The following is a 27,555-nucleotide window of genomic DNA, read 5'->3' on the forward strand; positions in this document are numbered from 1 at the left end:
CTCTGTTGGCCTATCTTTCTAGCTGGGAGCCACCTAGAAATTTGTAGGGGCTCCACAACCCTCCCAAGGCATTGTTCTCCCAGGAGCAACTGAAAGGAGAGAGTAACCCAGTTCCCTCCACCACCCAATAAAGACCCCTGAAATGGACAGTGCTCTCTTGGCCACTTCGGGCCCAGCAGTCACCCCCCTCCCAAACTCACCCCCCTACACAGAGCAAAGTCCGAACCAGGATAAGAGTGGGCATGAAGGGGCTGAGCCAGGGACCCTCCCACTACTGGCAAACCTAGGTGAGCTTGGAGTCTTGGAGGGGGACTGTGGGCTTCTCCAAGGCTCCCAAGGGCCCAACCATTCAGAACATGGCGCTTTTCCGCCTCTGCTGAGAGATCCAGCTGCCAGGACTCACGTACATCTGCAGCATCTTCATCACCCACTTGTCACGGCGGGCCCCTTCCAGGAATTCGGTCAGAGACAGCTGGCCTGAGCAAGGGGTAGGAGAGAAGATCATTCCGGGAGAGAGGAAGAAAGGGAGGTGGGGCAGGAGAAACTTTTCTCCCTCGGGTGTACCTATACCTCTTACACAAACTAGCTTGTGGTTTCAGGTGCTAAGCAGGTAGGCTTGTTGATTGTCCAATTCTCCAGGAGTCTCCTAGAACTTAAAAGGGGCTGTCTTTGCAAATGAGTTGAGGATTTACTTTTGCCCCATGATACCCCTGAAATACTGGGTGGAGCTGACAGGTTCTTGAGGTCTCTTCTCGGGTGTGTTATAAGCCAGCTGTCTCCCTGCACAGCCTTGGGGCTGGGCATTGAGCTGCAGAGAGAAGGGCTCAAGTCTCTGGATGGCACAACAGTTAAGCTCTTGGCTATTAACCGAAAGGTTGGCAGTTTGAACCCACCCAAGGGCACCTTGGAAGAAAGTCCTGGCAATCTGCTTCCAAAAGATTACAGCCATGAAAATTCTATGGAGCACAGTTCTACTCTGAAATACATAGGGTCGACATGAGTCAGAAGCAACTCGTTAGCAACTGGATACTTCATATATCCTATTCTTCTCAATCACTATCATTATCCCCACTTTCCAGATGAGAAAATTGAGACCAGCCAAGAGATTAAATGTATCATCCTGGCCTACCTGACTCCAAAGCTCCTATTACACTTACCTGGCCTCCATCATCAAGTCCTATAGGAGTTTTAATCACTCTTACAAACATCATGTGCTACTGACATCACTTGTTATTTCATACAATCCTCTCCACCCCCATCTCACAGATGGGTGTACTACTCGTTGAAAAGTGGAGGGCTTTGCCCAAGGTCACACAGCCAGAAAGTAGGGGCGGAGGGGTGCTACAGAGTGGGCAGCCCTCCCCACCACCATCTCCGCCCCTGTTACCATCTCCATTCTCGTCCACCAGGAGGAAGATTCTGTCCACCACCTCCTCAGGCGTGAGCAGCTGGCCTTGCTGCTCGGCCTCCATATCCACCTGGCAGGCTTTCTTCAGCTTGTAGATCGCCTGCCAGAGAAAACCCAGCTGCATTGACGGGAGGCCCTGCAAGCCCTGTGACCCACATCCCTCAGCACCCCCTCTCCAGGGCTGGCCCCCCAGGCTGCTCGTCTTGGGATCACATGATCCAGATCCAAATAAAAACTGACCTGTCCTAAGGCTGTTCTCTCTGAGTCCCACGGGCCTCATTCCACCTGAGGAGTTCCTGGCCTGACATGTGAGCATCAATGCCCAAAACCCAAGGGCTCTAATGAGGGATGATTAAGCCACTGCAATTAAATATTTTAGAGCTGGAAATACTCCAGTGGTCTGCACTCCATTTTAGAGAGTCAGAGAAGAAAATTCGGTATATTTATGTGTGTATGTGTGTATACATGTAAAATAGAATGATAGGAGATACAAGTGTTTGGACTGAAGGGGAAAAAAGAGATTTCTCTTTTGCCCTGTTTTCTCTCCAAATGAGATAACATATGTGAAAGCACCATGTTCACTGAGAAGAGAAAGATAAATGTGAGGACTAGCCTTGGTTGCTAGACTGGACACTCTCTGAGGACAGAGGCTGTGACTTCCTGATCCCTGGCCTCACTGCCTAGTACAGCGTCTGGCACAAAGTAGGCACTCACTAAAGGTGTTTGTGAGCCTCAGGGGTTAAGTCCTGCTCCAGCCCTTCCTAGGTATATGAACATGGGCAAACTACAGAACCTCTGTGAGACCGTTTCCTTACTTAAAAAATGTGGCTAACAATCCCCACATCATAATATAGTTGTGGGGGTTAAACAGGCTAACACAGGTAAGGTATCAATCTGGGATAGAGCAGACACTTTACTTCCTGTGGTCATTTTTGCTAGTGGTCTATCAGTTTTATTAGTCTTTTTAAAGAATCAACTTGAGGTTTTGTTGACTTCATTTTTTCTCTTGTGTATTTGTTTTCTATTTTTTCATTAATTTCTGCTTTTAATTATTTTCTTCCTTCTACTTTCTTTGAGTTTAATTTACTCTTCTTTTTTCTAATTTCTTGAGATGGCTTCCTAGATCATTGATTTTCAGTCTTCCTTATTTTCTAATATATACATTTTAAGGCTATAAATTACCCTGTAAACCCAGCTTTAGCTGCACTCTGTAAATTTTGGTATGACATGTTTTCAGTTAATATAAAATTCAGTTTAAATACTTTTCTGGTGTGTGTGTATAATTATTTCTTTGATTCCTGGGGTATTTAGGAGTGTACTGCCTCATTTCCAAACAGATAGGGATTTTCTAGTTATCTTTTTGTAATTGATTTCTAGTTTAATTCCACTGTGGTCAGAAAACACACTGAATGATTTCAATCTCTCTTCCTCAACCCCAGCCCCAGGAGCTCCATTTCAGCTGGCCACCTCCAGGCAGCCCTCAGAGCTCAAGTGTTCAGGTGTCCAGGCAGAGACACTGACCTCCACAATGTCCAGTAGCTCCAGGCGGTCAATGCAGCCATTGCGGTCCTTGTCATAGATCTTAAAGGTCCACTTCAGCTTGTGCTCCAGAGTGCCTCTCAGCACAAGGTTCAGGGCTGCCACATACTCCAGGAAGTCAATGGTGTTGTCCTGCATTGAGAGTAGGAGCTCCTAAGGCCCCCAGACCTCCACAGAGAGCAGATGTGAGCCCTATTCAAGACCATCCATTCCTTAAACTCAGGGCTTTTCCTCTTCTTTGCAATCAATGTGGTCTCTGCATCTTTGCTCATGCTGCTCTCCACCCCTGGAATCCTTTCCCAATCCCTATGATTACCCAAGAAAGCCCTGGTGGTGCGAATGATTAAGTGCTCAGCTGCTAACAGAAAGGTTGGTGGCTTGAACCCACCCAATGGATTTACGGGAGAAAGACCTAGCGATCTACTTTCATAAAGATTAAACAAACAAACAAAAAACCCACTGCCGTCGAGTTGCTTACAACTCATAGAGACTATAGGACAGAGTAGAATTGTCCAATGGGGTTTCCAAGGCTGTAATCTTTACTGAAGCAGACTGCCCTGCCACATCTTTCTTCCTTGGAGTGGCTGATGGGTTCAAACCGCCAATCTTTCGGTTAGCAGCCAAGCCCTTTAACCACTGCGCCACTAGGGCTTCTTCCCCATAAAGATTACAGCCAAGAAAACCCCATGGGGCAGTTGTACTCTGTCATACGGGGTTACTATGAATTGGAATCAACTCAACAGTACCCAACAATACAACGTGATCACCCAATCCTACTCATCCTTTGAGGCTCAGCTAAAGGGTCTCCTCCTTCAGGAAGCCTTTGTTCTCTGACTGCTCAGCCACAGTGATCTCTCTCTCTCCCTACTCTAACATTCACAGTGCCTATTATCTATACTACCTGTTTTAGTATTGTCACATATAACTGTTTCGTAAATATGTCTCATTATAAGCTCCTGGAGAATAGGGTGGGGCTCACATTGCTTCTGTTTCCCCTCCACGCCTCACCCAGTGCCACATATGCCCAGAATTGGGGTCCCATAAATATTTATGAATCAATGATGGACTCAATCTGAATTTGGTGCTAAAGTAGTTTTGAAAGGAGATGAGAAAGCAGTGTTCACATTGAAAATTCCCTTTGCCTTCTCATTCAAGTTGGAGGCTTCTACAACCTGAGCCTGAGGGAAGACAGACAGGCAGTGGCTCCAGCTCCCCCTCAGCTTCTAGGCCTCTCCACAGGTTGGACATTACAAGGAAGGATGGGCCTGCAGCCTTGCCCCCATCCAGGAGGAGAAGGGGGAGTCAGAGCTCAGGGGCTAATTGGGCAGAGGAAGAAGAGGCACAGTCCACTTCTAAGGTGTCAGCTGTTACTTTCCTGTGACTCTGAACACTCCTCTCACAAAAATGTAACAGTAACAATTATTCCAAAAACAGCAAATGATAAATGGAGGGGAGAACATTCTTGCTTTTCTATTTCAAATGAATTTGTGGTGGAATGCTGGTGCTAGGGGTGGCAGATGCCACAGTGGGTAGTTGGGCCATGGTTCCAGGGTTGGCATGTCAGCTTTCCAAATTAAAAATCTGAGTCATCAGCACCCCCAGAAGTGACACTGTAATCAGAAATAACACGACTCGCCCAGAGCACCTCTGTCCCAGTGGGTCAGGCCTTTCAGGAGACTCAACAACAGATCAAGAGCACCTGGGTGAGCAAAGTTTGAGCAACTGGAGAAAATGGGGGAAATAGTAAAAAGAAAGAAAGAAAATCAAAGAAGAAAACAAGAACATTCTATCAAAATTAAAAAGAAAAATCAAGAAGAAAATAAAACCAGCCTAACCCCAATACCTAAAGTGTTTTATTCAATGTCTTTTGTATAATTCCTTCCGGGGGTTTCCCCGTGCGTATAGTTACCTAATTGAAATCAGATAGTTTCTATGGTTTTACTTACTGGATTTTTATTTAATATTTTCCCATGTCTTTAGAAATTATTTAAAACCATAACTTTTTTGGTGGGAGTACTGGACATTCCCTCTTGTTGAACATGGTTTTAATATTTTATGTTACACAATGGGCATCTTTCTGTATGTATATTTTTCTTACACCTCTGGTAATTCCTATAGGTAGATTCTTAGCAGTGGTTGTTCTTCCAAGGACTATTTTCATTCATAGTTATTATTTATTAAGCTTACTATGAACTGATCTTGTGTTTCATTTTTTAATGATAATTGAGTATAAACTGCAAAACAGCTGGTAGGGACCATCTCCTTTACATACATCATCTCCCTCAAGTCTGTTACCACCATTTTACAGATGAGGAACCTGAGACTCAGAGGCTGAATAAGCTGCCCAAGGCCACCCAGTCAGGAAGTAGCAGAACTTTTCAAGCTACACATCTTCCCCAGTTCATCAAGTTTCAAGAACTTCCCTTTTTCACTCAAGGTCTATTTCTGTCTAAAAAGCTAGCCTGGTGTCTAGCACCCAGGGGAGAAACAAACAATCAAAAAAAACAAAAACAAAAAAAAAAAACAAACCATAGACAAATCCCTAGATTCTCCCTCATTCTTTGTCTAGAACCTTCTGTTCTCACCACATCCTCTTTCAACGCCTTACAGTTTCTACAATGACTCCTTGGCCCCTTCCTGACAAGTGATCTCACCCGTGAGGTTCTTTCAAACCCCAGGGCCATTTCTGGGCCATTTCCAGCTGGGACTAATCTCATCTGCTGTGCACGGGCTCTTGTCAGCTTCAATTACCCAGAGAGGCCTAAGAGTGACGGAAACCCCTCTATCTACTCAAGAGTAAGAGCAGATGTGATGGGGTGTGATCTTTTCTATGAGATTATCTGCCTCATTTCCCCCTGAATTGACTTCATCTGTGCACCAGCCCTGACCCCCACCCCCCACCCCCCCAGTGCATGTTATACAATAATCCTAAATGCCATTTACTCTTCATCCTCCCTTTTCCTTCATTTCAGTTCATCACAGGACAACCGCTGGGGAAGAGAGTTCAATGGAAGGAGTACTAGGGACAACGTGTTCCTATCTCCTTGCCTCCATCAAACCCGTATTTCTATCACTCCATATTTTGAAATGTCAGCTAGAGCTATGAACTCTTTTGCTTTTATTTACTCTAGAAATATCAGGCTAAGTGCCCAGAAATGGGACTCCCTGATACAAAGATTGCACCAAAGTGAGGAGTGGAGCAGGATGTGGAATTGGAGAGAGATGCTAAGTGGGAAAAGAAAGAAGACTGAGTTCCTGACAGAGGGACTTAGAAACACCTTCTAGGACAGCTCTTCCTTATAGTAGGATACCAACTAAGAAATAACGAAGGGAGGACGGAACTAGAAAATCATCACTGGAGGCCAAAACCAGTAGATGAAAATTTGATGAGCAACAGGATATTTACTTGGTCTGGAAGTATCTCCCTATAAGACGCTGCTTAATTACAAAGTGAAAAATAGTAACTTTACAGTGGAGAAACCTGGCAGACACCACCTTAAGCAAATGATTAAAGTTAGCCTCACTAGTAATAGGACAAATTGACACCACGCACCCATGATATCACGCACTGAGAAGGACATAACATCACTTCTGTGGTATTTCTGCAAGAAGTGTATAAGCTGAATCAAATCATGAGGAAATACTAGACAGGCTCAAATTGTGGGGCATTCTACAAAATAACTGGCATGCAATCTTCAAAAACGTCAAGGTCAAGTAAGAAAGAACTGCTGAGATTAAAGGTTCCAGATTAAAGAATACTAAGGAGACATGATAAGTAAATGCAAAGGGTGATCAGACAAAAAGAAGAAAAGCAAAAGCTATGAAGGACATTACTGGGACAATTGACCAAATTTGAATATGGACTGTTAGATAATAGAATTGTTACATTTCCTGCTTTTGATAATTGTATTAGGTTATTTAAGATAATGTCTTTGTTCTTAGGAAATACACACTGAAATACTTAGGGGTAAAAGGGTGTGATGTCTCCAACTTTCTTTAAAATACATGTATTTTATAAATATATATATATATACACTACAGGTGGTGGTGGCAGTATAGGTGGTGATGGCAGTATAGCTGGTGGTGGCAATATACATGCATATATATTTATCTCTCTACAATGTATGTTATGCATATATATATTGTAAACAATTGGGTACATTGTACATGGGAATTACTTGTATTACTCTTAACAATTTTTTTGTAAGTTTGAAATCTATCAAAATAAAATAGTTATAAAAAAAGGAAAAAAGCAATTGATGAATATTATATGCTAATTTATACGAGGAGATGAAGTATAAAGAGTATAGTTGTATTATGCCCAGGGGCTTAATAATTCCTTTTGGGTCTTCAATTGTTATTGTGTTGAGTTTTTAGATGAATTTGGGGTGGACTGATATATTTATGATGCTAAATCTTCCCAGATTCAATATTCTTCAGCAACTCCATAATTCAAATGCATCAGTTCTTCAGTCTTCCTTAGTCCTTATCCAGCTTTCACTTGCATAGGAGGTGACTGAAAAATACCATGCTTAGGTCAGGTGCACTGTATTCCTCAAAGTGACATCTTTGCTTTTTAACACTTTACAGAGGTCTTTTGAAAGACATTAAGCTTGGTAAAGGAGAGAGGGTCAGCAAAAAAGAAGAAGACCCTCAGTGAAATGGAGACACAGTGGCTGCAACAATGGGCTCAAACATAGCAATGACCGTGAGGATGGCGCAAGACTGGGCAGTGTTTCATTCTGTTGTACATACGGTGCTATGAGTTGGAACCAACTCGACAGCACCTAAGAACATACGAACATTCCCATAGATCTATTTATTTATTTTTCTTATGATAGTCAATACTTTTTTTTAAAAAAAAGCAACATTTTCTCTCTTAGAAACACACACACACACACACACACAAATTATCTTCTAGGCCGGGACCCTTGACTGGGAGTTAGTACCTCTGAGGAGATGACTGTGGGCAAATCAATTCACTTTCTTTTGCCATGGTTTTCTCATTATTTTGAATAACAAAAAACTACCCCTCTTCTTCACAGGAAGGCCATGAGACTCAGTGGAGGAGAGAAGGAGCTTTGGGAAGCTTCCTCTGAGCTCTGTGCCCTTCCAAGAGGGTTTCTGTGGCATTGAAGATGCTGACCCCACCCTCCCCACCCTGGGGAAGGGACACTGAGGGAGTGTGCAGTGACAGTTTCCAGAGATGGGGTCAGACCTGCAGAGGCGTTCCCCATGACTCAGCCTCGAAAGGCCAGCCAGTGAAGTCCTCCACTCACTAAGAAGTGAAGTACTGAGGCTTTCTCCAGGTTAGTTGCCGAGGTCCAACCCACCCCCTCAAAATTTTTTGAAGTGAAATAGGTATTTGAGGTAGACCTACTGGTTTAAAAGATCGCAGGGGCACCAAACTGGACGGCCTTGAATAATTGAAGGGTGTCGATTTTTAAGTTCAATGTCCAGGTATGTGTTTTCAAAATTTATTACCTTCTTCGCTACTGGTGTCACTGGAGGGCTTAAAGAAATCCTGCAATTTGAATGGTTTCATGGAATCTGCCATGACTAGAGGGGTTGAAAGGGACATTTGCAATAATCCCTTCTATCTCCCTGTCAGTGTAGTGCCTCCTCCAGTGTCTTGATGGGGAAGAACCGACCAGTCTCAATTCGAAGAACTCCGACAAGGGGAGCTCACAGTCTATCCCAAGATAGCTCATCTCATTTGGGACAGCTCTTAGTTCTGCATGTTTAGAGTGACAGGGGCTCCAAACCAAACCCTCTGTCATTAAGTTGATTCCGGCTCATAGCGACTTTATAGGACAGAGTAGAACTGCCCCTAGGGTTTCCAAGGCTGTAAATCTTTACAGAAGCAGACTGCCACATCTTTCTCCTGCGGAGAGGCTGATGGGTTGGAACCAAGCACTTTAATCAGTGTGCCACCAGGGCTCCTTACACGGGCTCCGGTGGGTGTAAAAACCAGGTCCATGGGCTGCAGAGACTTCACCAAAAATACACAAAGAGAGGATGTGGACTGTCTGTCCTGCCTAGCCTACCTTCAGCTCTCAGGAGGGCAGGTGAGACTCAGAGGAGGTAAGGAAAGATGTGAAGAGACAAGATGACAGAGAGAGAGAGAAGAGTCGGGGGAAAGAGTAAGACAGAAAAGGTGAGAGGGAGATCGAGAGAAAAGAGCAGGGAGAGGAGCAGGAGGAGTGAGGAGCTGGGAGGAATGAAGATGCTCCTTTTGCTCAAGGGTGAGAAGTGGGTCAGGTGGACTGGCCACTGGTTCTCCCCTCCAGGGTACCTTACCCCATTCTTGTCGAAGGCTCGGAACATGCACTCTACATACTGGGTGGCTTCCTCGTTGCCTGTGACCTTGAAGAAGCGCTTAAACTCATGCATGAAGAGTGTGCCGCTGGGACACTCCACCACGAACTTCTTGTACCACTCCTGGAGCTCGGTCACGTCCATCTCACCAGCCACCTCCACCTCCTCCCAGCTCAACTGCTGCCCCATCCTAGCCAGAGGAACGTAGGAAACAAGGGTGTCTCCTCTGAGCCTCTGCGGACTGATTCCTTAGGCTATGGCTCTTTTCTTTCCTTTGCTTAACCAGCCTCTTCATCATCTGGGCAACTGAACATGATAGGCAGTGTAGGGGAAAGGCTGCAAGGGGTGGAGGGTGGGGGCACCGGTCCAGGCCAGCTAAGCTGTTCTAAGATCATTAGAGGATCCTCTTAGAAAGTCTGACCTCCAGGCTGCTAAATGCCCCCAGCCTCACCCCTCCCCTTGGCCTTGCCAACCAAGCAACTGAGCAGACCAGCAGATTCTGAGGAGGGAAAATGGGAGGAAGCTGAGAGGTAGGCAGCAGGAAGGTGGAATGAAGAAGAGTTGGGAAGACAGCCTGGGACCCTCCCATCTCACGCTCTCTCCCTGTCCCATTAGTTGGGCACCACATAGCTCTACAGAAGACCTTCATGGAGACACAAGAGATTCCTAAGTCTGGAAAAGAAGTGAGACCAACTCCAAGCCCATAAAATAGAATCTGCTGGTGACCTGGGGCTCCCCCTTCCCACGTGGTCTAGGTAGAACAGCAGAATCTGTAATATGAAGGACTCTAGGTGAGCTGCTCTGTCCTCAAGTTATCTCAGCCCCAGTACAGTACCAGAAGCTCCACTAGAGACCTTGCCTTTGAGTCTTAGAACTTTTTCACTTTCTGACTTAGAGTACAAATACCTCCCTCTGACACCCTTCACCCAAGATTCATACCTACAGCTAAGGCTTTTCCTACTTTCCTTCCAAAGTACTAACAGTGACAAAGATCTGGAAGCATAGCCTAAAATATCTTTGAAAACTCTTACTTCTTTATGAAAGATTCATGCAATTTTTTTCTAATCAAATTACATATTCATGTTTGTTTTAATGTCAAAATGACATCTCAAAGAAATCAGAAGATCTGGAGCACTGACTTTTCTAGAAGAAATTAGGGGCAATCGTTCCAGTGAGTCTGCAGTTAGCCTCAGAGGCAACACTGCCTGTCCCAATTGGACGTTCATCCCTGATTTGTTGACTACGTCTCCAGTCCTGATCCCTTCTCTCACCACTCCCTGCCTCCCGCACATCCACATCGCTCAAAGTTCTTTTAACATTCTTGCTCTTCCTGAAATAGGAACCCTCCTTCTTCTGTTGTCCTTTCAAGTACTGGTAGATTTCTCTCCCACAGACCTCAGGGTCTGGAGAGTAGAGTTGGTGTCCTCTGCGCTTCTCCTTATTGTCTCTAGTGGTCTGTTCATTTTTCTCCCTCAGTCATGGCAGCCCCTTAGAAGCCATGTCAGACTCAACACCCCCCGACACACATACACGCACACACACACTCACGCACACTTACCCTTCCTTGTGGTCATCATTCCCAAGTGACTTCAACACTTGGCTCAAAGCATCATCTTAGTGACTTCACCATCCGACTGGATAGATGATCCATCCCACACAAAGGTCCTTGATCTCCTTAGCTCCAAAGAACTTTTCTTCCCCTCCACCTTGGCCTCCCATTCATATATGGTCCCTGGACCAGCAGCTGCAACATCTGGGAACTAATTAGAATGCAAATTCTCAGGTGCCATCCCCCCTTCCCCCTACGATTCCAGAGTCCCTAGGCGGTGCAAACAGTTAACATGCTTGGCTGCTAACTGAAAGGTTGAGGTTTGAGCCCACCAGAGGCATCTTGACCATCTAATTCCAAAAAATCAGCCACTGAAAACCCTATGGAGCACAGTTCTGCTCTGACACACATGGGATCGCTATGAGTTGGATTCAAATCAATGGCAAGTGGTGGTGGTGGGCCCAGATGGTTCCAACATACACTAAAGATTTGAGAATCACTACCCTAGACTTTGCTATCATCAATTTCTGTCCCACCCCAGAAATATTCAAGCACTGCATTCCTTCATCATCATCACCTCTCCTTCCAGCTCACTCACTGTAACACCTTCACCTCAATAATTCACCAACCTTAACTAGGCTCCCAATCTGTTGATTTACGTTTCTTTTACCATCTGTCATCTCTCTCAGACCCTCACTTTCCTCCTTATTCCATAGCCTAGCACTCTTGCCATTTCCTCGCCATAACATTGACTTTTGTGCCCTTCTTTCCCTCCGACTACTCACTTGACAAAATCTGACCCCGGTTAAAGTTATCCACTAACTATACACGAACACCTTCCTGCACCCAAGAAGCTGAACATTGCCATAGAAAATCAGAAAATCATGCTAGCTGCACATACTTCAAATAATGCCAGACAATCCTACTGCATACTCTTTCCTGCTAAGTTCCCTTTCCAGCTCTCTGATGACTACTCCACAACGTTTCCTCTTCTCAAACTCTCCACTCATCCCATGTTCAGCTGATGACCTTGTCACATGCTTCATAGAGAAATAGGTGCTTCACGCAACTACCTCAAACTTCCCACCACAATGTTTACCAACCTATTTGTATCTGTGTCCCTTTTCCACTCCTCCACCTGCCAGCTCCTCCACTGTTCCCTAGAGCCCATTTCTCTTTGCTTACTCAAGGATTTTACCTCCGCAATTCCCTTTGTCTTCTGCATTCTCAATCTCTTTCTACTGGATCATTCCCATCAGCATTCAGACATGCTTTAATATCACTCTTTTATTTTGTTAAAAATATATGTAACATCTTCCACTTCAACATTTTTATGTGTACAGTTCAGTGACATTTACTACATTCATCATGCTATGCAACCATCCCACTATCCATTTCCAAGTTTTTCCAGCATCCTTAAGAGAAATCAGTGCCCCCTAAGTAATGACTCTCCCTTTCCTGCCTCCCTCTCGCCCCTGGTAACCACTAATAAACTTTGGTCTCTATACATTTGCCTATTCTACACATTTCACGTGAGTGAAATCATACAATATTTGTCCCTTTGTGACTGATTTATTTCACTCAGTATAATGTTTTCAAGGTTCATCCATGTTGTAGTTCGTATCAGGAATTATCATTTTAAAATTTTTTTTATTGTTGCACTTTAAGTGAAAGTTTACAATTCAAGTTAGTCTATCATACAAAAATGTATACATACATAGTTATATGACTCTAATTGCTCTCCCTATACTGTGACAGCACGCTCCTTTCCACCCCGGATTTCCTGTGTCCATTCAACCAGCTCCTGACCTTCTCTACCTTCTCATCTCACCTCCAGACAGGAGCTGCCCATTGAGTCTCATGTATCTACTTTAGCTAAGAAGCACACTCTTCATGAGTTATCATTTTATGTCCCATAGTCCAGTCGAATCTTAACAGTTGGCCTCGGGAATGGTTTGAGTGCTCTGTTGACAGACAGTCTGGGGGCCATGCTCTCTGGGGTTCCTCCAGTCCCAGTCAGACCATTAAGTCTGGTCTTTTCACTAGAATTTGAGTTCTGCACCTCACCTTTCTCCTGCTCCATCCGGGACTCTCTATTGTGTTCCCTGTCAGGGCGGTCATTGGTGGTAGCTGGGCACCATCTAGTTCTTCTGGTCTCAGGCTGATGAAGACTCTGGTTTATGTGGCCCTTTCTTTTGGGCTAATACTTTCCTTGTGACTTTGGTGTTCTTCATCCTCCTTTGCTCCAGGTGGGTTGGAACCAATTGATGCATCTTAGATGGCCACTTGCTAGCTTTTAAGGCCCCAGTCACCACTCACCAAAGTAGGATGCAGAACATTTTATTAATGAACTTTGTTATGCCAATTGACCTAGAAGTCCTCTGAAAGCATGGTCCCCAGATCCCCCGCCCCTGCTACTCTGTCCCTTGAAGTGTTTGGTTGTAAGGAATCATCACTCTTATTAAAATGAAACAAAAATCCTTCCTTGACGCCACATCCAGGGCCACATTATGACTTTTGTGGGCCCTATGCACTTTTGTCTTCATGGGCCCTTTCCTCCATAAAAAAATATTTAAAATTATATTTTATTACTTATTGGTATAAAGACAAATATAATCCTGGCTGGATTATATTTAATTTTTTTCTGATTTTTTAATATGAGATATCCAGAATAGGTAAATCCACAAAGACAGAAGCAGACTGGTAGTTGCCAAGGGCTGGGAGTGGGAAGAATGGAGAATGACTGCTTAACGGGTAGGGGGTTTCCTTCTGGGGTGATGAAAATGTTTTGGAACTAGACAGAGGTGACGGCTGTAAAACATTGTGAAATGTATTATATGCGACTGGTTGCTGTTAGGCGCCATCAAGTCGATTCCAACTCATAGCGACCCTATAGGACAGAGTAGAACTGCCCCATAGGTTTCCAAGGAGTGGCTAGTGGATTTGAACTGCCGACATTTTGGTTAGCAGCTGAGTTCTCAATCACTGCACCACCAGGGCTCCATATGCCACTAAATTGTTAATTTTATGTTATGTGAATTTCACCCCAATGTTTTAAAAAAAAGTGATAATGGTTTCCACCTGGCTTTTGCTGCTTGCCTTTGGAACCTAGCCACCATGTGGTGAGGAAGCCCAGGCCACACATATAGGTTAAGGTCTCAGCTGACAGCCACATGAGCCTTCAGATGAATTCAGCCCCAGCCTTTGAGCCAACCCAGCTGGTATCAAATGGAGCAGACACTGTCTTGGCGAAGCCCAAATTGCAAACTCGTGTGCAAAGTAAAAGTTGTCATTATTTTAAGCCACTATATTTTAGATAAGGAGCCCTGGTGGCACAGCGGTTAAGCACTCAGCTGTTCAACAAAAGGTGGGCAGTCTGAATCCACAGCCGCTCTGTGTGAGAAAGATGTGGCAGCCTGCTTCCGTAAAGATTACAGCCTTGCAAACCCTATGGAGCAGTTCTACTCTGTCCTACAGGGTCGCTGTGAGTTGGAACCCACTCAACAGCAAAAGGGAAGTTTTAGGTGTTTCTTAAGGTAGTAACAGTAGTCCCTGGGTGGTACAAACAGTTAGCGTGCTTGGCTGCCAACTGAAGGGCTGGAGGTTTGAGTCCACTCAGAGGCGCCTCAGAAGAAAGGTTTGGCAACTTCCGAAAAATCAGCCACTGAAAACCCTATGGAGCACAGTTCTACTTGGACACACATGGGGTTGCAAGAGTCAGAGTCAATTCAACAGCAACTGGTTTACGACAGTGCTTAGCACATAGGAAGAACACAAACACTTGTGGAGTAACTGACCAAAGTGCTTGGCCCACAGTGCTGGGTTAATGAAAGGGATTACTCCCTAACTTTACAAGACAACTCATCTTGACTCCTTTGAGTGCCTGGGTTAGCAGATTATTTGGTGAAGTCATAAGATATCGGGATTTTAGAACTGGAAGAAGCCTTGGAGATAATCTAGCCCAGTGATTTTCAAGCTTCCCCCCATCTCAACACACCTGAAGAAAACATGTGCCCATCAGCAACTGTGGCTCTCTAGCAGCAGTATCTCAGCTGGCCTGGTGTGAACGTGGTGTTCTCCCTGTCTGTCTCTTAATATTTAGTGATATTTAAGCAATTCTGGGGAATGATTAAAGGACAGCACCCTGTGCTCAAATTAATAAATTGTATGAATGAAATTCAACTTGATTTAGCCTCTGGCTGAGGTATCTAGAATTTGATTGGCTTTTCATGAGGGTCAGTTGCCCAAGACCTGCCCCTATAAATACCACTGAGCTATAAGGTATAAATATATCTTTTTAAAGAGGATTAGGAGTCCATAAGAGAGAATGATAGCTCGCTGTGAATAACAATAATAAGGATTTAGGGGGCAGGGTTAGGAATTGAGCTGGGATTTGCAAAGAGAACCCTGGGGATCCCAGGCAGTCAGCCATAAACCTGGCTCCATGAGTAAAGAAATGCTTGAGATAGCCCGAGAGACAAACCAATTTATACTGAGACCTGGACAGGCCTGGCCGGAAGCCCTACTGTGAATCACCTGCATGCAGTGTTCTTGTGACCCAGTAGGACCTGCATTGCTGAAGCCTAAACTCTCATGTTGACAAGTGTCAGCCAGTGGGACCATCAGGACCATACTATGCATTCTGCTTCTTGCCTTTATTCGTATGCATTTCCACCTATTATTCCTTAGATTTTTTTCCCCCAATCTCTTTACTTCTAAGCTTTAGGAGAAACAAATCTGAAAAATAAGTTTGAATATTCCGCATTTAATACATGGATGTTTGAGTACCTCATATCAAAACAAAACCTCTCTGTAGAGTCGATTCCAACTCATAGCAACCCTTCAGAACAGAGTAGAACTGTTCCAAAGGATTTCCAAGGAGCTGCTGGTGGATTTGAACTGCTGACCTTTTGGTTAGCATAGCAGTCGAGCTCTTAACCATTGTGCCACCAGGGCTCCTGAGTATCTCATTTAAAAAATTAAAAAAAACCAAAAAACCCACCGCCACTGAATTGATTCCAACTCATAGTGACCATATAGGACAGAAGAGAACTGGCTTATAGGGTTTCCAAAGAGCGGCTGGTGATTTGAACTGCTGACCTTTTGGTTAGCAGCCATCGCAGCTGTAGCTCTTAACCACTGCACCAGGGCTCTGAGTTTATCTTATAGCCCCTTTAAAAATTAGGTTCTAGGGCTGTCTCTATCAGTAACCTGAACTCTGGCAAATCAATTTCACCTTTTTTTGCCTCAGCCTCATCTGTAAACTAAAAGGGTGGTTAAGTAGACAAGTCATAACTCTCTAAGTCTTGGTTTTCCCTTCTATAAAATGAAGATAATAACAGTAACTACTTCATTGTTTATAAAGATTAAATATCTGTAAATGAGACTGTTTATGTAAAATGCTTAGCATAATGGAGAGCTAATGTATGCATGGCTACCATAATAAGCACGTTACATGTTTTCTTATCTAACTTAAACCTCATGACCATATTCTAGGGTAAGTATTATCCCCACCTTGGAGATAGGGGGGAGGTCCTTTCCAGCTGTTTTTTAAACAATACAGCACTCAAGTGTCTGAGAGCTTTATAGGTTATCTAATTTAATACTCCAACTTTAGTAAGTAGGAATTATTTTCCGCATGTTACTGAGTAAACTGAGGTCCTGACATGGTTACGTATCTTGCCCAAGTTTATGGCAGTTAGTGGGTATGAGCTCTTATCTGACTCTGGCTGTCTGGCTCCAAAATCCATTCTCCACTGTGCTACTCATTAATGTTGTAGTAAAGCTAGAAACAATTCAATGATATAATGCAGAAAAAGAATGCTTGCTGACAAGAGAAATTTAAAAAACTATCTACTGGTTTAAAATAATTATATGTTTACTGTGACATGTTTAAATGATCAAAGGAATATGTAAGTAATTCTCTTTGAAAGCATACCAATCACTCTAAAGTATTAAACACCCATTTCAATTACATATAAACAACCTTGTAAAGGAAGGGATAGAACATGAATGAAGAGAAATAATGAGGATATCAATTGTACAAATGGCAAATGGTATTGTTAAGACATAGGCATTTAAAAAGATGGTAAAATTATTTTATTTAATATAAAAATATACTTCAGATCAGACAAATCAACAATACTGTACTGACTTGCTGTGGGAATGACAACTAGGATACTGATATCTTGAAACAACACTTAATTTGACAATTATTTTACTTCTTAAAGGTGTCCTTTGGTATTGAGGGATGAAATTAAGCTGCTTTGAAGTCTTTTTACAATTCCTACATTGACTTTAAAGCTTTTGTCAAATAGGTATATGAGAGCAATGAACTGAGGGTGTCTCCTCAGTAAAAAATAATCTCACTTCCTACCTGCTTTCTGGTTCTTTCTAGTCAGGTCCAGTCTTCTCTCAACATACTTCCACCCCGACCTGGGCATGAATTCTAGTTTTCAGAATATGCATTTTATTGAGACTCATATTATTTTTTAACACTTTCTCAGACTATCGAATAAAGAAACGCCTCTGCTTATATCAAGAAGTAGGCTTAAAAACGACTATACTTCTGTCAAGGAAACAATGCTACTGTTTTTGAACCGAGCAGCTTATTTGCATACTTGTATTAAAACGAGATTTTAATATATAATCTGAAGTGCTCAGCTAAGTAATCTGGTTTATGGGTTCTTATTTTTAGTCTAAAAACAGCTGGAGGTAAATGCACACCTCTGAAGGCGCTCACATGGAAGTTACTACAAAACATAGTATGTATCAATCATCCTCTTATAATACAGCGATTTATGCTGTCTGTAAAAACCCACAAAAACAGCTTAGGTGTGGGTCTATATTTTTAAAGAATTATTTCTTTTAAAGTAAAAATGTGTCATGAATTGCTGCTTTGGTAGACACAGTAACCACTATACCACTGTTGTTTATTGACTAGTTTTTTATCCTGAGGCTTATCCTTGGGATTTCTGCTTTGGGCCTTTGTGAATGACACAGTCAACAACTGAGTTATGAGTGGAATGAGGTCATGCGACACAGGGCTACAACTCTTTTCATGTTAATGACAGTAATGTAAATCTCATACATAAGCAGTATGTATTCAAAACACTGATACCTGATAGTAGGTTGGGAAGAGAAGAGGCAATCTAAAGGAGGAAAACTGAGAAGTCCTAACTATCCCAAATATGTGAAGGAAACCACAAAAAAGCCAGATCTGATTCTGCTATAAAAAGGAACTGAATCACTCCCTGGGGGTTGATATACCGACTGCTTCAGCACTTTGTGTCTTGCTTCTTTCAGTGCTCTAACTACAATTTAATTTCAAGGAATAGACATCTGCAAGCAAAAAGAGTACCATTAACCAAAAGGGCTTCTATCAGTGAAGAAGAGCCCTGGTGGCGCAGTGGTTAAGAGCCTAGCTGCTAACCAAAGGGTCAGCAGTTTGAATCTATCAGCTGCTCTTTGGAAACCCCATAGGGCAGTTCTACCCTGTCCTTTAGGGTCGCTATGACTCAAAGGCAATGGCTATCAGTGAAGAAATAATCAGGAAATATACTTATCTGTGCCTTGCACAATTTTCAAAAGCCATTACTTCTATTCAGTTTTTGATATTTACTACTGTGCTGGGTGCAAAGCACACAACATAAAAGTTTGTTGAATGAGTGAATCACAGGATGAATGAAACGGTAAGTAATAATTTCTTGGAAGCTCAAATTCCATTACAGTGGCTCTTTCACAGGCAGTCCTGTAAGGGTTTGGGCTACAGGAAGAGTTCAGTGCATGTCACAAATGTGCCTCTTCGGCCACAAAGTCTACTCACTTTTAAGAATTTAATGCTTAAATGAGGTAAAATTGGAGGTCACCACTCCTAAATTAGTATATACTAATCTGTCACTAAAGTAGATAACAAAAGTTTAACTGCTCAGTAAACTGACCAAAAATACCAAAGATTCCTTCCAGGAACCTTAAACAACAAAAAAGTGTGTGAGGAATACATTAAACACTCACTTTCAGATGAATGAACTGATAATAAAAATTTGATTCTTTTCACTTACTGTAGTCAAAATAGGTTGTTCACATTTGTTAAAATAAGATCTGAAATAATGAGAAGTATAAAAACCTAGATAACACAGTTATTCTACTGTAGTCCAATCTACTATTAAAGTTATACATCCTGCTCGTCACTGATCAGAGTTATGGGCTCAGCAGAGCAGTTAGGTGGGCTCAAAACTGTCTTAGCTGCAAGCAATCTCATTTAAACACATACACCTGCTCGGTCCTCATTTCAAACCCAGGCGCAAGTGGCCTAGCTGAGGTTCTGCGACTTGCTGTCTTCTTTTTCTGCTGGTACAGTTTCCCAGATTGGCTCCTTGATGTGTTCTGGTAACCGTTCTAATTTTGTCTAAAAACAAAAACACCAAAAAACTAAACTATAATATCATGTAGACTCAACTGAACTCTTTGGCTACAAACTGGATTTATGAATTTTGTTCCCCTAAATCCTCCTGACATCTTTTCCTTTTACCTCCCTTGCCTTTTTTCAGGGCTTTGAAACAGAGAAGGAAACGTGGCACTTTAAACAGTGCACTCACATATATAATCTATCTGATCCTCTGTGATCTCCAGGGACTGCCACTTAACATGGTCTCCATGTCTGGACAACTACTTTGCAAAAGGGAGACCTCAGAGGAGGCTCAGGAGGACCTGAGCTGACAGTGGCAGGATTCTGCTGGGCTGACACTACTGCACAGGGAGGGAAGGCCCTCAACCACTATGGCCACAACGCCTCCCTGTCGGCCACAGGCCGTCCCTTTCGCTCAGCGGGCCAGAACCAAGCTGGAACATATCAAAAGGACAATACAGATGTTTCCCCCCAACACAGGTAGAAATCCAAGTCATACCTTTGTGACTTCCATGGCAACCCCTTCAGGTAAGTTTCGCTGAATATATTCCAAGTAGACATCTGCTGTACTTCCAGTTAAATGTTCTAGCTAAAATACCAAATGTGAAATTGATTCAGGCTATGCTGTTAAAGCAGAGATTTTTTTTTTTTTAAATTAGGGTAAAATTCAGTTACACAGACTTGACCATTCTAAGCGTACAATTCAGTGGCATTTAGTATATTCACAATGTTGTACAGCCTCACCGTCTAGTTCCAGAACATTTTTATCACTCCAAAAGGAAACCCTGTACCCAGTAGGCAGTTGCTCCTCATTCTCCCTTCACCCCAGCCCCTGGCAACCACTAACCTGCTTTGTCTCTATGAATTTGCCTACTATGGATATTCATACAAACAGCATCATACAATAAATACGTGGCTTTTTGTGTCTGGTTCTTTAACTCAGCATAATGTTTTTGAGGTTCATTTATGTTGTAGCATGTATCAGTAGTTCATTTCTTTTTTTATGGCTGAATAATATTTCATTGTATGGATATACGTTTTGTTTAGCCATTCATCAGCTGATGGACATTTGGGCATAAGTTTCTGTTAGGATATCTGTTTTCAATTCTTCTGTGTCTATACCTAGGATTGGAATTGCTGTGTCATGCGGTAATTCTACATTTAACTTTTTGAGGAACCACTAAACAGTTCTCCTAAAGCAGAGATTTTTTTTAAGTATGTGTGTGTATTTTGTCTTTGTAAATGGAGTGGAGCCTTTTCTCCCACTAAGAAATCTTGCATAGAATTCCCAAGTTAAAAAAAAAAAAGTGCAGGCCTTCTGGTTGAACTGGAGTGGGGAGCTCAGTCCTACAGTTTCCTTCCTTTTACCTGCAGCTGCCTTAAAGCCAGTGCTTTTGGCAAGCATGGGATCGAAGCAGTATACTTACAAGAGCCTCACAAAATAACTCCAGGCAAAAAGAAACAAAACAACTAGATTATAAGATATACTTAGTACAAGATTTTCTGTGTGCTCCATCAGTATATTTTTCTGTCACACATGGGTAGATAAAAGTTTTGAGTTTTTCTTTTTTATTTAAGGGTAGAGACTATGTCTTAATTATATAATGTACCCCCAAAGCCTAGTAGAGCGCTTCCCATATAAAAGATGCAGAAGTGCTTGTTTTAATAACATTTACTATGTGATGGAAGTATTCTAAGTACTTTTGAAAAATATCTCATTTAATCCTTACACTAACCTAATGATACAGGTACTACTGTTATTCTCATTTTACAGATGAAGGAACTGAGGCACAGGTCACACAGCTAGTAAGTACTTGGGCTTGGACCTTGGCAGTCTGACTCCAAAGGCCATGCTCTCCTTAACTATAAGACTATGCTGATCCTAGGGGATGAACAGATGAATGAAAAACCTGATGCTGCCCACAATTAACATGGAAAATCTAGTTAGCATGTGAAGAGAATTATTAGAACTGTGTGGAAATGATCAGAATTTTTGAACTATAATCAAAATTATGCCAACACTATCATGCTGTATACACATTAGCCTACTAGTAATACTCTGCATTACTGTGTTAAAGTATGTACTACTCCAAAGGATGGCTTTGAGTCTGACTTTCCTATCATGCCATTTCCATAAGAACAAAAAAGACATGTTACTTTCCTACAACTAACAGGCATGAGCTGACTGAAAGGAAGTCAACCTTGTCAACATTAAAGGAAAGTTACGATATGCTAGTGTGCAGTTTTGGGAACTTCAAAATGCTAAAACAGTATTTCATGTCTGAAATAAACTCACCTCTAAACACCTGTAAAGTGTTCTCATTTCATACTGAACTCTGTGCTTCTTGAAAATATGTACGGATTTGAGAAGAGTAAATCGCTCTATTTTCCTTGGAGGTTCATGTCTGAAAATTAATGGGCAAGATAACATACTTAAGCTAACTGATGTTAAAACTTGAGTCACTGATATGAAAGCATAATTCCATAATTTTGTAGGTCAGGCTCACACTCAATTATAGGCATTAACTACCATTTACAGACTTCCATTTGCCAAGACTGTCATCTGTAACAGCAACTGCTGTCATAAGGCTCAGACCAAAATAAACACTGCAGACAGTAATAGAACATTCTTCCACAGATTCAAATGGAGGAGTTGGCAGGCAAGTGCACACACACACATATGCCTGTCTTTTACACTCTTTAAGAACCTTACTGACCAAATACATGAATTACGAAGAACAGCATCAGTGTGTTGGACACAGCGCAATGTCTGCTGTATGTGTTTTGTTTTAGGACGATCCACAGATACATCGATAATCATAAAACCAGTCAGTGTTTCGGAAAATGTGTAAGTTCCTTCTGTTTTTGTTAGAAGGCAAGACTGGCAAAGCCCCAAATGGGTCTTGTTCAGCACCACAAGGAACAAATGACAAGACAAAGAAGGCAGTTCTGCTTGACCCTGCAAGACCACATGAAGCCTGCCTTGTCATGCATAGAATTACCTCATGGGTGGTAAGTCTTAAGGCAGATTCTAAACAAAAGATCATCAAATCCAAAAGGCCTAAAAGATTGCTTATTCACCTAATTCACCGCCCCTCCCTGCCCCATGGAGATCCCAGACACAAGGGCTTCTCATGTCTGTGCAATCTCTAGAGAGAGGATTGCCTTCATTTTTCTTGTTCACTCCAGTACTTAAAAATTCTAGTAGATAGGGTTAATCCTGCTTAGGATAATATATGACAAACCTCAACTCTATCCATCATGAGTTTCTATGCCACTTTAAGAGCTCAGACCTATTCGGGATCGGCACCATTTCCTGGCTGACCACATTACAGCAGCAACAGGTCAGATTAGGAAAGGTTATACTTACACTTTGATAGAGATACCAAGTTCTTTAGCAGCAAGCACAGCAAAATATTCATAACTGTCCAATACAGCCTTATCATGGCCTTTTACTAAAACCGACAGGCGCTTATATAATGTGTCTGGTTCATCAGAAATGGTTATCTACAATTTTAAAATGAAAAGATAAGTTTCAGTCTAATAAATATTATTATTTATGCTTATAACTAGTAACTTTATTACCTTCAATTGAACAACCTAAGAGTTTACTAATCAAAGAGGAGAAAAATGCTGAGTAACATCTTAACACCATTAGCTTAAGTATCTAAATATTATTACATTCAGACCTGCACAATAATCTTCAGGATCTGTTAAAATATAGTATGTATCAAAATGACTTTCAAGGCAACCTACACAATCACTAAGGGAATTCTCCAACTTAAAAGTTATTAAGCCCCAAATACACAATGGGAAAGGATTCTAGGGTCTGTTAACAGAATAGTCTGGTCAGAAGACCTGGATTCAGAATTAAACTCTGCCATTTCTAGATGAGTGATGATGGGTAAGCCGTTACATCTCACTGTGCTTTGGTTTCCTCATATATAAAACAGGATAATAATATCTACGCTAGAGCTCACAGCATTTCTGTGAGAAACAAATATGAAAAGATAGGTTAAAGTGGTTATAAATTGTAAAACATTGTTTAACAAAGGCGAGCTATTGCTCTTCATATTACGCTTTACTAGTTTTTGTTCATGTATGGCTTGCCTGTCCTAATACACAAATTGTTTATTTCTAATTAAAACGCTATGACACTGACCGTACACATAACTTCTACTTCTTCTAAGCTAATTCCTAATGACCTCAGAAATAATGGGTCTGACATTTCTGACTTTCTTCTAAGTGAATTACCTTCACTCTATTCATCCATTAAGCCAGTAATGTATACAGTATTACTAATCCAATGACTCAGGCTTAAGTTACTTCACCCCAGAAAGAGGTTTATTTACTAACCAGGAAGCTAGCCACCCACTCCCAATAAACCAAAACCAAACCCACTGCCGCTGAGTCAATCCTGACTCATAGCAACCCTGCAGGACAGAGCAGAACTGCCCTATACCGTTTCCAAGGCTGTGTAATCTTTCACAGGAGCAGACTGCCACGTCTTTCTCCCACAGAGCAATTGGTGGGTTCGAACCACCAACTTTACGGTTGGCAGTCGAGCGCTTTAACCACTGTGCCAATAAGGCTCCTTAACCAGGGCTCCTTTATCCACTCCCAATTACCTAAAATAGAGTTCTTGGAAGAACAGAATATATTCATATCATATGCCACAAGCTGGAGCACAGAGGAGAAGGGATATGGCCCTAAGATATGTTTTGTTTGGTCCCTATGTGGTTTTAAAGAAATTCTGAATTTTTTACAAATATTAAAAATCAGGAGAGTTCACATAAAAATTTGGAATGTTCATTTTAGCTTGGAAAATGTAGATCTGGCATCCCTAGGTTTGAGTTCCCACATGGCAACAAGTGGCCAGAGTAAGTAGCAGCTGCCTCACTTTTAAAGGGCACAGCCTGACGCTGTGCCCACCTGCCCCCTTTCCTTACAAGCCTGGCCCCTGCAGGCAACTGAATTGGAGACCCTGGATTATATGAACTGTCATGGAAATATAGTCAATATCTATCAAGTGAAAAAAACGCAACAGGAGTACATTATATAAAACACAATTCCATGCTGTTAAAAAAATTAACTCAATATGCATATAGGATTACATATTGACAAATGTGTAGAAGGATTTGTAACAAATTGTTAGAGGTGGTTATTTCTGAGGGGTGGAATTGGAAGGTGGGGACTACTTTTTTGCCGTACAGTTCTACAGTTAGACATTTCAATGAGCTTTTACATTTGAAAGGATTTTAAAAAATTTTAAACACAAAAACTGGGCTGATGGAATCATGGCTTCTCCCCAGAGGAGTCAAGGTTACACAGCTGTTTCTGGATTTCCACCTGTGCCAATGCTCTTTCTTACTATGAAAATAAAACACTGTCCATGTCCAGGCCCAGGCCCAGGCCCAGGTCCGATATTTTAAAATGAAACCAAAGACTTGAAGGCTACAAGGAAAGTATTTTTCCATAACATATAACATTACATAACATCAAGTATTCTGCATCATTAATTATGACAAATCAAACACTCTTCATATTATGCTGAGCTAAGAGCAAGAGACTACTCATTTTCCAAGTTATTTGGGGTAAATAATTTATTCCTTTAGAACTTATCTTGAAATCCTGAAAGATAACATGAGCACCCAGGGACATCAGAGAATACTTTACTCAGGCACGCTGTGCATTTGCCAGTATTCCAGAAAAAAAATTTTATTCCTAAACTGTCTGGGAAACAATTTCAAATGAAACAATGAGGAAAATTTTTTGCTACTATAACTCCTTAAATCAATAAATAGGGAGTACATACCGTAGGCTTGGTCAAATCCTTGGGAATATCAACATACAGGTTTGAAAACTGTATCCACTTCATATTGGTACTGCTACATGCAGGAGGAAAAACAAAACGAAACCTAAGTAAAATAGCACAAGAGCCCATTATATTGTCCAGCTTAGCATATCCAATTGTATACTTACAGAAGAAAGCCACCATTTCTGGCTGTACCGCTCTTAGAATTGTTTACAGAAAAATTCCCTGAACCCTTTAAAAAAAAAGAAAAGAAAAGGAGGGGGGAACATATGTTAGAATTAAAGTCAATCCCCAAACCATTCAGTTTCCACTAAAAATCAAGAGATATATGACGCTTCAAATCAAGAGATACCTAATTATTTTAGATGACGGTATTGGTCCAACTAAAACTGCCAAATTAGATTTCGTTAAAAAAAAAAAAATGAGGACAACAATAGGGTTGATAATCAAAAAGCACCCTCAAAATACTAAAGAATCTATATCTTTTAAAGTTCAGGATCAAGAACTTTTTAAAAAAGGCAATTTTCTCATTAAAAGAACAGCTATGAATTACACATATGGACATCAAGGAATAAAATAATAACATCACATGTGATTTCAATTCCCATCTTTTTTTCTGTATTAAACATACTTTGATATAATACTTATTTTGTCTGAATATTTTCGATCAACGAAAACTATTAAGTATCTGTATAACCTAATTTATTAAGAGCTGGAATAAAAATTCTAAAGTGTCCTTCTTTTGAAGCTTCCATAGATCTTTCCCAGCATATGTATTTCTTGGCTTGTTCGGGATAACTCATTTATGAATACATTAAAATGCACACTGGAACTTTCACATTTATTATTATCTACTGTGCCACAAACTGCAATTCAGTGTTTTTAAATCCTTTATTGCTGGCGCCCCCTGGTGGTACAAAACTTCTGGCTTAGAAACTTACTGTACTATATATAATAGGTAGTTTATCATCTACCCGGAAACCCTGGTGGTAGAGTGGTTAAGTGCTATGGCTGCTAACCAGAAGGCTGGCAGTTCGAATTCACCAGGCGCTCCTTGGAAACTCTATGGGGCAGTTCTACTCTGTACTATAGGGTCGCTATGAGCTGGAATCGACTCCATCGCAACGGGTTTGGTTTTTTTTTGTTTTTGAGATTAAAAAGCGTAACCAGAGAAAAGTGGAAGCACAATGTTGTTGTGTGCCGTCACGTCAGAATGTTGAGTGAATTCCAACTCAAAGTGACCCTATATGGCAGAGTTGAACTGCCCCATAGGGTTTCCTAGGCTGAAATCTCTTATGGGAGCAGAACTCCAGGTCTTTTCTCCTGCAGAACCAGCAGTGGGTTCGAACCGCTGACCTCTGGGTTAGTAGCCGAGCACTTAACCATTGCACCACCAGGGCTCCTTCAGAAACACAATAGCATCCTTTAATATACTCTGGAGATGAGAATAATATTTTAGCACAAATGAAGTTTAATTAAAACAACTGATGATCACCTAAATATATTTAGGAAAAAAAGGATTAAAAAAAAAAGCTCTCTGTCCCCAGCCTACTCTTAGTTTATTGTCCTTCCTCTCTTTACCCAAGATGGACGCAAATCAAAGCTTTCCATATTCTCCCTTGGATCATGGGGAAAAAACAAAAAGAAAGGAAATCAGACAGTATGCGGGAGTAAGAAGCATATGTCATTCTTCACATAATCACACAGAAAATTCCTTCCCCACATTTACGCCATGACCCAACAATCCAGTTGTGCAAAAGGACCACTTCCTAATCATGTTCTTCCAGGATAAACCTCTGCTTTTTAAAGTTGGAGCCTAAAGTGCTGTTACATCCACAAATCAACCTTAGATATGGTTTTTTATTGTAAGTATGTAACTAAAATTGCCATTTCAACATTCTTCACATATACAATTACAATTCAGTGACATTATGTTAAGAAGTTCTTAAAGTTTTCCTCCCTTTCTCTACTCTTTCTTTCAGGAGGGGAGGTATGTTGGGCGGGGGGAGCAGAAGGGGAGGGTTGTCTGGGTCAGTTTGTTTTAGTTCAAAAACTTCAACCCTTAACACCATCTGCCTTTGCTTAAGAAAAGCTGCTCTTAAGTGGGGTCTAAGGACCTCTGGGGGTTCCCTGAGACACTTTCAGGAAGCATGGGGCATCAAAACTATTTTCATAATAATACCAAGAAGTTATTTGGAGCTTTTCCACTCTCACAAGTGTACAGTGAAGTTTTCCAGAGGCTGCAGGACTGTGATACAGCAACACACTGAACGCATAACAGAAAGGAAAATCCAGCTGTCTTCCATTAAAGAGATTTGCAAAAATGTAAAACATTGTCATTCTTCTGACTAAAAGTTTTTGTTTAGAAAACGATAGTTATTTTCCATAAAAACTGTTAATTATGTTAACATGTAATGAGTTTATTAGTGTTACTTTTAAATGAAAAGGTATTTTGTAAGATTCTCAGTTTTATTTTCTAACAAGGTAAAAACTGGTAGCAAAAACCTACCAAAAAAAAA

At 41.6% G+C, this 27,555-nt stretch overlaps 2 protein-coding genes across 2 annotated transcripts in view; both read right to left on the reverse strand.

Annotated features, from left to right (window-relative positions):
- Window positions 1-349: 349 nt before the first annotated feature.
- On the reverse strand, window positions 350-9,454 carry GUCA1B (guanylate cyclase activator 1B). The gene is made up of 4 exons (XM_004379455.1): window positions 9,248-9,454; window positions 2,930-3,079; window positions 1,388-1,508; window positions 350-477 (listed from the first exon to the last, which is right to left on the reverse strand). Exons 1-4 carry the CDS (start codon window positions 9,452-9,454, stop codon window positions 350-352), a joined length of 606 nt encoding a protein of 201 aa, XP_004379512.1.
- Window positions 9,455-16,063: 6,609 nt separating this feature from the next.
- The window catches only part of MRPS10 (mitochondrial ribosomal protein S10), a 12,275-nt gene continuing 783 nt past the window's right edge, over window positions 16,064-27,555 (reverse strand). Inside the window, exons 2-7 of the mRNA XM_004379557.2 lie at window positions 25,204-25,268; window positions 25,037-25,109; window positions 22,592-22,728; window positions 21,518-21,626; window positions 19,721-19,810; window positions 16,064-19,221 (exon numbers count right to left, since the gene is read on the reverse strand). Of these exons, the coding sequence (XP_004379614.1) occupies window positions 19,126-19,221; window positions 19,721-19,810; window positions 21,518-21,626; window positions 22,592-22,728; window positions 25,037-25,109; window positions 25,204-25,268 (570 nt within the window). The 3' untranslated portion in view covers window positions 16,064-19,125. The remainder of the gene's footprint in view (window positions 19,222-19,720; window positions 19,811-21,517; window positions 21,627-22,591; window positions 22,729-25,036; window positions 25,110-25,203; window positions 25,269-27,555) is intronic.

This window comes from Trichechus manatus, unplaced genomic scaffold (assembly GCF_000243295.1).
Source record: "Trichechus manatus latirostris isolate Lorelei unplaced genomic scaffold, TriManLat1.0 scaffold00065, whole genome shotgun sequence".
NCBI lineage: Eukaryota > Metazoa > Chordata > Mammalia > Sirenia > Trichechidae > Trichechus > Trichechus manatus.